At 56.2% G+C, this 10,040-nt stretch overlaps 1 protein-coding gene across 3 annotated transcripts in view; it reads left to right on the top strand.

Moving 5' to 3' along the window:
• Positions 1–946: 946 nt before the first annotated feature.
• The window catches only part of SNX27 (sorting nexin 27), a 32,441-nt gene continuing 23,347 nt past the window's right edge, over positions 947–10,040 (top strand). For all 3 annotated transcript variants that reach the window (XM_055696731.1, XM_055696730.1, XM_055696729.1), the window contains exon 1: positions 947–1,258. In XM_055696731.1, the coding sequence (XP_055552706.1) occupies positions 975–1,258 (284 nt within the window). In that variant the 5' untranslated portion in view covers positions 947–974. The remainder of the gene's footprint in view (positions 1,259–10,040) is intronic.

The raw sequence follows: 10,040 nt of genomic DNA, 5'->3' as shown, positions 1-10,040 counted from the left end.
TTTGGTGGTTTGGGCTGTGCTGGCTGGGCTCCCTGCTTCTCTCGGTGGCTGTGTGCACCTTCTTTTCTGTTCTTTTTTTTGTCTTGCCCCTGTGTCAAATGTCACACTCCCAGTCCCATGCTCCACAGGAGTGAGCTGCTGCTGTGTGCTGCAGTGGTGGGTGCTGTGGGCTCAGCTGGCTCCTTTTGGATTGGAATTCAACAGTCCCCCATGGCTGCCCTCTCCGTGCAGCCTGGCCCCAGTGCCCCGGGGTGGGAAGGCAGCTGGGCTTGGGTTGAGGTGTGGCACTCTGATCCAGAACTGGAGCTCCTCCATCTCTACCATAGCACACCTCCTAGGCATTTGGAGAGCAGCCTTGTAGCAGCCCCACTGGCGGGGTGTGAGCTGGGCTTGAGGCCGGAGCCTGTGGCGTTTCAGTGCCTCCTTGGTGCTCCCGCTCCACACGGTGGCCTCTGCCACCCACCACTGTGGCAGCCAGGGCTGTGGCTGTGACAGAAGGGAGCCACGGAGAGCGTGGGCCTGCTGTGGCGTATCTCCTCCCTGGGGACAGGGGTTTTCTCCTGCCCTGCCCTGTGTCCCCCTCATGGCCAGGATGCTTGAGGCCTGCAGACCCCCAGGGGCTGGCAGCGAGGCCTGTGGACCCCCAGGGCCCACAGCGAGGCCTGGCCCCAAACTGCCCTTCCCCACCCTGCAGTAAGGCCCCTCTCTGCCACCAGTTGCCTTATGGTGCCGCGTGACGTCACTGCTGTGACGTCACGCCACGGCGCCGCCGGGCACAGCGCCCCCTTTACCGCCGCACTACGGCTACCGGAAGGCCTCGCTGCGGACTACCCTTCCCGGCGTGCCCTGCGCGGGGGGTGTGGCGGCGGGACTACATTTCCCGGCGTGCCCCGCGCCCGGGAGGGGGGCGGTGCCCTACGGCGGCCGGCGCGGCGGTGGGCGCGTGACGGGCCGGCCGGGTGCTGTTCGCCAAGATGGCGGACGAGGAGGGCGAAGGGCTGCCGCGCTCGGCGGCCGCGCCGCACCGGAACGGTGGCGGTGAGGGGGCCCCGGCGGGGCCGGGCGGGCCCCGCGTCGTCCGTATCGTCAAGTCGGAGTCCGGTTACGGCTTTAACGTACGCGGTCAAGTGAGCGAGGGCGGCCAGCTCCGGAGCATCAACGGCGAGCTGTACGCCCCGCTGCAGCATGTCAGCGCCGTGCTGGGCGGCGGGGCCGCCGACCGCGCCGGGGTGCGCAAGGGAGACCGCATCCTGGAGGTGTGAGTACGGGGGGGGCCGCCGCCCGCCCTGCCCGGCCTGGGGGGCTGCCTGCCCCCGCCCCGCCGCCACCCCCGCCGCCGCGGAGGGCCGAGCCCTGGGGGGGGGCTGAGCCTCGCTGGGGGCTCGGTGGGGGTCGGCCGGCCTCCCTGCGTTGGGGACGTGGGGGCTGGTGGGGGTGGTTGGACCCCAGCAGGGGCTTGAGGGGTGGGATTGTTCTGCTCTCACCAGGGGCCTCGGGGGGGCCCCCCGGGAGGCCGCTGCGCTGCTGCGGGGGTTCCTGAGGAGAGGCCTGGTGTTTGCTCCCTGAGGGCTGGGGGGGCTGCGCTGGGGTCCTCTCACCGGGAGCCCTCGGGGGGCCTGGCCTCCCCTTAGCGGGGGCTTTGGGGACCCCTCACGAGGGAGCCTCACATCCCGGGGACCCCCTCGTACAGCGGGGGTGGGGGCTGCCGGCACCCTCTCACCGAGGGTTTTAGGGGGCGTCTTCCAGGGAGCGGTGGGCCGGAGCCTTCCCGGCTGAGGGTTTGGGGTGGAGGGGGCCAGGTTCCGTCTCCTTGAAGGCGAGGCGCTCGGTTTTCCAGGGGGTTCTTCAAAGGATCCCCTTCTTCATGGGGTGTGTGGTGGGGTTGTGGGTGACAGCCTCAGGAAAGAGCCCCTTCCCCTGGAGGGTGAGTGTGGGCTCCCCTTCACCCCCTTGCCCCTGGGGAGGTGCTCCCCCACCGTGATTTCTGGGGGGCATCCCTCGGACGGCAGAGCAGGGAGGGCTCGCAGGCAGCAGGAATATCTGTAGGAGCCACGTCCAGGGATCTGCCTCCCCGGCCGGGAAGGGCTGGTGGGAGAGGGTGGCCACAGTGGGGAATTTGCCTGGGGAGGCACTGAGCTCCTAGAGAAAAGCTGTTCTCGGGAGAGATCCCTGGTAAGGAGGGGAAGTAGGTTAGGAGATGTGAAAGGAGGTGGCTGGAAGGAAGGGGGAGCTCACCCTGAGGAAGTCTGCGGGAGGGGGGAGAGGCCCACAGCTGCAGGAGCTGGGCTGGGTGAGCCCACGGGTGCCCTCGCAAGAGAGCTGGCTGGGGCCGGGATGAGGGGTGCGAGGGTGCACACCCTCCTCTGATCCGTGGGACCCTCGGTCTTCAATGTAGAGACCCTCCTGGGGGGGGGGGGAGGTACCTCTGGGACGAGACAGGGGTGTTCTCTGGAGTTGGTGGCCTGCCTTTCAGCCATGTGGCCTTGCGGGAGGCGGCAGAGATGGACGTGCATGCTCAGGGATGGGACCAGCTGCTTGGTTTTGCTTCCTCTCGGTCACTGGGAGCTCTGGTTGTCCAACACTGGGCGGTAGCTGATTCTTGACAGCAAGAATTGTAATGTGAGCCTGAAAACATCTTTCCATGGGAATGCTTCAGCTGTGTTGAAACTGATCTTCCCCCCTCAAAAAAACCCAACAACACAAACCCAAATCCACAAACCTTTAAACTTTGAGCCTGTGTTTGTGGACTACTGACATCGGTTAAATCGCTTTGAGGGATTTCTGTAGCCTCAGCATGTCAAGGTGTATTTTTCTTAGCGTGTTCCCCTTCGTCTTGCGGTTCTTGGTGTTGGTTCTGCCTGTGCTGAGCTGTGCGATACCTCCTGATCCTTACGTATTTGTACTTCATGCCGAGTTGGTTGAGTTCAATTACTTATTAATTACAGGGATTTCATAGCAGCAGGAATGCTTTGCTGCCAGTCTTTGCAGGCTGCAGTGTGTGAAGGACAACAGCATGTGTTTGGGCCCAGCAGAGGAGATCTGTTCTGACTAGCCCGTGGCTAGAGAGCTGGCCGTGCCTTGCAGAAAGCTTGCTGTTGGGATTTGGCGCTCTCCCGTGTGACCCAAATACTTTACACTTTGATTTTTCTGTGCAGAAGAACCATTCAGGGGGTGAATTCTGCACCTGGAGGATCTACTTGAAAGAACAGCGCTTATTGACCGAGGGGAAATATTTTGCATGCGTTGCAAGGTGCCGAGCTGAAATTCTTCCTTATGCCCGCTGTGGGGAAACACTTAAAATGCCATGTTTGAAATCAGAGGTAGGTTTTGAGGCTGACGCTGGAATGGGGTTCGGTCGCCGGCACGAGGTGAGGGCCTGACCTTTAGTCTGTTGCTGAACCGTGCGGTGGTGTTTGAAAGAATTAAGACCTGCAGATAACGACAGTTAACGAGGGGGCACGAGGGGTGTTTGCTTGTGGCTCTCTGGACCTCTGGCTTCCCCCTCTGCAGGGCAGGGAGCAACTGCGGCTGGAAGGACGGGGGATTTCCTCTTGCTTTATCTGTCACTTATCTCCGGGGAGAAGTTGCTTTTAATTTGGCCATGTATCTTCTTGTCCACTCGCTCTTTTCCAATCTCAGCCTTTGCTTTTGTTAACCTGGCTGCATAAATCAGCCCCCAAAACCACTACGTGGTACCAGCCATGTTGTGGCGGCATCAGGTCCCACTGTCTCTGTATGCTCTGCCAAGAGGACGCTCCTTCTCCCTGGGTCTATTAAAATCCAATTCCTGCAAGTAAATTGTGGCATGGTTGTGAGTTGGAGTAGCAAACAATAAAACAAGACTCCAAAAATAGCTCTGATTTCCCTTCCTTTCCACAGCAGCACCCTGCGCACAATGGTGGGGGTGGGGTTCCCTGGGAGGCATGGGGGCCCATCCGCTGCAGCAGCTGCTTCCCTGGCACAGCAATCCGGCCCCAGCACACGGTTCGTCTGCCCGCAGGACCCACAGCAGGTTCAGCAGCGGCGGTGAACTCGCCAAAAGCCGGGCTGCCGGGCTGGAGCTGGGCAGTGGGGCCTCAGGAGTAACTGCTGGCCGTCAGTGTCTTTGGAGATCTCACGTTGTGTCTGAGTGCCGAGAGCACGTGCAGGGTAGGTGCTCTCCAAACAGGCTGTTTATTCCCAAGTGGGACTTTGTTTCTACCTCCTGCAACCCGGAGCAAACTGGCCTGGGAGAGAGTTTTGTGGAGAGGCTTTTTGAAGCTTGAGAGGTGAGGCTTCTGCATGGCCTTGGTGGAATTAGTGAGGCTGCTGCAGAGTAATGGGGTATTTAGCACGTGGTAACTCTTGTCGCTGGGGTCTGTTGCCCCACGGCTTTTCCCAAGCCCACTCTGGAGATTCATGGTGCTGGAGGACCCAGAGACCTCCCGTCCCTGCACAGCTGAGGGCTCCGGCCACAGTAACAGCAGCGTGGTTTTTCTCTGTGAGCTGGAGCGCAACCTGCTTCCCAGTCCTCATCCAAAATCAAAGGGTGTTTCAGGTGTTGTCTGAAGAGTTTATTTAGGGTCCTGTGCCCGCTACACAGTTCTTCCTTGCCATCCTTCGCTGCATCACGTTCCTGTATCTAGCGTCTAGCTCAGACCTCTTGCTTTTGAAGGCTGGTTTTGCAACATAGCTATGGTGTGCTCTCTAATCTTCTTAGCTGGTTGTGTGTTTGTGGGTGTTGAGGGCATTGGAGACAGACAATGAAAGCTAATTTAGTTCTTGATTATCACCCTGAATGACAATCATAACTAATCTTGACAGAAGAAAATCTCACTAGCGTTTGCTTTGTTTGCAGAGAAGCTCACTCAAAAATAATTGAACAGATAAAAGAAGGGATTTGTTCTCAATATTACTGAACTGTGCGCAGCGGAAAACTGGTCTGATCTAGGTGTGATTGCGAGGGAAGGGGGATACCGTACCAGAGGATCAGTCTCCATCATTCGTTCCTGCATCAGAGAAGCGTCTGAAACGGTCGCAGCACTGGCTGCTTCAAGGGAAGGTGTCGTACCCCTCGATACGGGGCTTGATGGATTAACCCCCACCAGAGACTGCTGCTTCTGAACCTGAGTGGGACTGACTTGTTCCTGGTGTGCGGGGTAAAAGGTATTTCCTTTGTGAGATTAAACTCTTTATCACTTCTTGGTCTAAAGTCTAATTTTGTGATCAACTTGGAACAGAAAAAGCTGGTTTTGCTTTGGATAAGTCCAGAACAGTCTGTAGAAAGGAGGCAGCAGCCGCATGCTCTGCTTATTCGCAGTATTTTGCTGCTTGCACACAGGGCCAGAAAATTCACTATACAAAATGGTCAGCGGGCTTTACCTTGGTCAAAGCCTTTAAGGGTGCCCCTGTCCTTAACCTCAGATAATTTAGGAAGTGGATTGAATCGGTGTTGGAAGCTTTGTCTTATGCGCCTGGATGTGGTACGAAGGTGGAAGACGTGTGGGGGTGCACAGCCCGCTCGCTGCCTCAGAGGTGGGTTGTTGTTCGGCTGTAGCTGCAGCAGTGGGAACTCACGAGACGTGTTGAGTATGGCTGGTGGCCTTGGCGGACCTAAAACCCCTCTGATGGCCAGCTGATCGGTGTCTTTGCTCCCCCTGCCTCTTAAACACACCGTCTTCCCGGCAGCATTCCTGAATTCACCCCGGCTTTTCCGGGCTCCGTCCCTCGCTTTCCTCTGTGTGTTTTTGGAGCATTTTACCATAGGTCAGCATCTGTCCCCCGCTTATGAACAGGGCTGCTGAAGCACAGGGAGTGGATTTTCCTGGTTAAGGCTGTAGATTAGAACTGGGAATAATTCGGGTCTCCTGATTGCGCCTTTCAGCCTCTGCTGGGTGTGCTCAGTAAGGCTGGCATTGGCTGTTTGAGTGAAAAACTGCAAATGTATCTCTTCTTTCTTGAGAGATAACAGCAGTGGGTAAATGAAGAACCCTCGTGTGCTGGGTTTTCCATTAAGTGTACAATTAGATAAATGCAAGAGCCTTTTTATCTACCCTGGTTTAACACTTCTGCAGTCTATTTAAACAGAACTCTGTATGTGCCTAGGAATGGGCACGATGACTGAAGCTGGAGAAATTTAAACCCATTTCTGCCACCTACGTGCTCTGCTCCTGCTTTGTTTGGCTCAAGATAACAAAGCAAATGGGTCAGTCTCTGTAGGCTCGGTGGAAATGGCTCCTGACAGGGAAGAGCTGCTGGGGATGTGTTGGACATTGGTGCCTGGTGTGGTGTCGGCTGGATTTTGTACCCACTGTTTCCCTTCCTCGTTCACCAGCCTGAGTGCTGAGGAAGCAGCGATGGACAAAATACAAGGCAGGGGAGAGTTTCTTTTTGCTGAGAGTCAAACCTGTGCTCACAAAACGTAAGCTGCGGACCAAAAGGTGGTCGAGAGGCCTCATAAGTGCCCACGTGCCGGGCTGCTGTGGGACTGGGATGCTGTTTTGAAGAGCTGGAGTGCGAGACCCTGCCAGGCTTTTCACAGACATCTCTGGAGGAGCATCCTGTGACGGTGGTTTTCAGTGTGTGGTCTGCAGAGTCCTCGGGGGCTCATTGATGCTGCTTGGAGCTCTGTGGAAGAGCACGGCTGGGAAAACAAAGCTGCTGTCACGGGCTTGAACTTGGTCGTCAGCAGCTTGAACTGAGCCGGAGAAGAATCTGGGTCTACAAAAAGAACAGATAAAAACCATTGCTTTGATGTCAGTCAGAAAGGTTACGCCGAAGCAGTCCAGCTCGGTGCTGGCAGGCCTGCAGTCTGGCAGCTCTGTCCGTCTCTGCCCTTCTCGGGGTGGTTTTGCTGATGGTTCAGGGAAGGCAAACCCAAGGAGGCCTTGACCTGCATCGTGTCTCCCATTGCCAGTGTAGAAGCTGATTGCAGTTAACTGCTCCTGAGTTTCCAGGGTGGATTTGATAAAGATTTGGTTTCTGAAGTGTCCAAAATGTTGTTCCTTTTTCAGCGAGACTAATAGCTTTCCACCTATTGAGTCACTACTTGTTTGCTTTTCAGTAATACTTAGTTTTTAACCTTCTGAAGTGTTAACAATCTTTGTTGTCTTTCAGGGTGTTTCAGAAGTGTTAATTTGCAAGGAATCGTTGCTCTCATGATTGAAGCGGGTGAATGACAGTCACACTGTTTGCCAGAGCAATGCATGTAAATATGCACAGGCACATTAAAACTTCCTTAAAATGTTGTAAGAGGCTTCAGTGAAAATGGTAATTATCCCAGCTGCCTTCTGGTCTCTCCCACATCAGAGAAATAGGAAAGGTCACTGGAATTGCATTTGTTTGTCTTCCTGGGTTTTTAAACCTGTTTTGAATAGTGTTGGACAGGGTCTGGATTGCTCAGCTGTAAAAGAGGAAGGCTGGCTTCCCTTCCTTTGGGTGATGACAAATGGAGAAATACTGCTTCGGCCTCAGCTGAACAGCCCCGGGATGGTCAGTGTGAGCAGGGCTTGCACCGGCAGCTGCCTGGCTTTGGGGACCGAGCGGTTCAGGGCTGGAACACGCTGCCTGTTGGAGAAACCGTTTAGCTTGAATGGTCTCGGGTGTATCGTGCAACAGAGAAACTTAATGCTCCTCTGGGATAAGCTGCAAGGAGCTGGGTCTGTTAAAGCTGCTGTGGATCGCTCGGGCGAATGCGTTGTGCTCCCAAGGAATGGTGGAAGGGAGCTGGCACTGCAGCTGCCCCTTTGCAGACGCACCCTGTCAGGCATTGCGGGTGACATTGCATGGAGCTGTTTCGGTGGTGGGCATCAGCTGGGTTTGAGAAGGGAAACGAAGCGCCTGCTCCTGCAGCTATGGCAGGCCTGGAGAGGCTGTCCCGCACTGCTGTGTCTGGTAAGCTCATTAGCCGTTCATCTTTACTTGCAGAGCCTCTCCCGAGGAGGCTGCTGATCCCAGTGGTGACTGCCCTTGTTGCTGGATCTCGGCTTCACTCTTCTTCCTTCATCAGCCCTTCTCAGAGCAGAGAGTAGTCTGTCACCACTGCTGTTGCCTCAGCACCGCGCTTGGAATCTCTCCTGCAGCTGAATATTGGCGAGAACAGGTGTGCTACAGAAGAACCGAGGAGCAGGGAGCTTCTTGATTACGTTTGGAATTTTATGGGCTTGATGCGCAGAGCAGGAGCTAGATGGAGCTGGAAGATGTGGAGCCCTGGGTGGGGGGAGATGAGGACTTGGCAAACCGTCCCCATTGGGACAGGTGACACGTGAAGTTGTGGTGTGGATAGCTGCTGCCAGCCTTGCTTCTGAGGCCACATCTACGTGGCAAGGCTCTTGCCAGCCTGGTTCTGTCGCACCGAGGTGGGAGGGCAGTGTGATGCCAGCCCGATGCAGCTGTGCTCGTTTTACCTTTGCCGGTCTTACCTTGACTGCAGAGCCGGGCTCTGGCTGCGTTGGTGCTGCTGAGAGTGTGGGATGGCAGGAGGTGTTCACCTGCTAAAAGGCAAAGCCTTAAGGATGGCTGGAGTACTTTCTGGGATGTCTTTCCCTGGACGGTTTGTCAGCTGGGTCAGTACTTTGCCTGAACAAAGACAGGCTGTGGTCTTAATCTCCAGGAAGCTTATTGCAGACTTTCTTGCAGTAAATCGCCTTGTCATCTCTTGACAGACAGATAGTTGGGAAATTTTAAGAAGTCGTTGCAGAAAATGAGTCATTTGGCTTACAAATGGGAGAAGTGAAATGTTCTGCTCTTTGTCTTGGGGATCTTGCTCATTAGCGTTGGCACGATGGGAAATTTTCCTTGGTCAACGCGTGCTTTGTCCTCAGGATCTCCCAGTGTTTGCCAGCCGTTCCTGTTCTTGCTGATGGGCATTCCTGGGGTCAAATGCAGCTGGTGAACGAGACTGTTTCTGCCCGTGCTAGCGGAGAGAGCAGGCCTGGGGGAGCAAGTGGGGTGCTTCAGCAGCTCACCCTCCTTCCAGTCAGGGGACTGTGCCAGCCTGCAGCTGCTGCTCACCATCTTTGGCCTAGTGCTTTGGAAACTCTGTCTCAGAGAGGCTTTTAAATTCATTAGGGTGAACAAACACCAGTCTGCTCTGCCCCCCAGCATGTATTTTTTGTGGCAGGAGCTTGCCGAACCACAGGCTGAAGATCTTTTGTTAAACATAACCTGCTGTAATTCCCGGAGCTCAGCTTCGCCTGTAGCACCAGGCGAGCCCCGACGGGCGAGTGCCAAGGCTGGCAACGCCTGATCCTGCCCCACGCGTGCCAGGGTTTCTGCCCTCGCAGCGGTGTTGATGGGCAGTGTAGCGTGCCACTGCCTCGGGTCACAGTCCGGAGTCTCAGCCTGTCTTGGCAGGCATCTTCAGCATCGTGCCGGACTGTGGGCTGCCACAGGGGTGTGTGTTCCCTCTGCCGCGGCGAGACGGTTGCCGACAGAGATGTGATAATGAGCTTGTTGGGGTTACGTTGTCTTCAGCTCATCCAACGTGAGCTTTTAGTCATGGCAAATCTCGAGCTAGACTGACTATAACCAGCACAAAGACAGCTTCTTCCCAGCTCCCGGGAGGGGATGGCGAGAGCGTTTGGGAGCCCCCTTGCAGCCCTGTTTGGGAGGGGATGCCCCTGCTGGAGGGAGAGCATGAGAAGGCTCTGCACTGCCCAGTCCAACATCGCCTCTTCCCACCAGCTTCAGAGCTTCTCCCACGGTAACCTTCCTGCAAGGCAGCTTGCAACCCTGGTGAGGCGAAGAGGAAGCAGGGCACCAAGGGAAGGAGACTTGCCCACTGTCCTGCCGTGGAGGGTGACAGAACCTCATGCTCCTGGTTTAACCACCTCCACGTTTGGTGCTGGACAGCTGAGAGAAGGGATTTGTTGGGGAAGTTGCTCCTCGAGTGCTGCTGAAGTCTGGCAGACCTTGCTGGGGGTTACATGGCTGTGGTCTCCATCCTGCAGCAGTTTGCTCCACTGTGAGCAGAGTCCTGTTCTTTTTCCCATCCCGCGTGGAAGAGAGCCCTGTGCCACCTGCGGTACCTCCTTCGTGGAGGGGAGGATATGCTGGGTCTG

The sequence above is a fragment of the Falco cherrug genome, chromosome 19 (genome assembly GCF_023634085.1).
Source record: "Falco cherrug isolate bFalChe1 chromosome 19, bFalChe1.pri, whole genome shotgun sequence".
Classification (NCBI taxonomy): Eukaryota; Metazoa; Chordata; class Aves; order Falconiformes; family Falconidae; genus Falco; species Falco cherrug.
The sequence above is the reverse complement of the archived record's forward strand: the minus strand, read 5'-3'. Positions and strand labels throughout refer to the sequence as shown.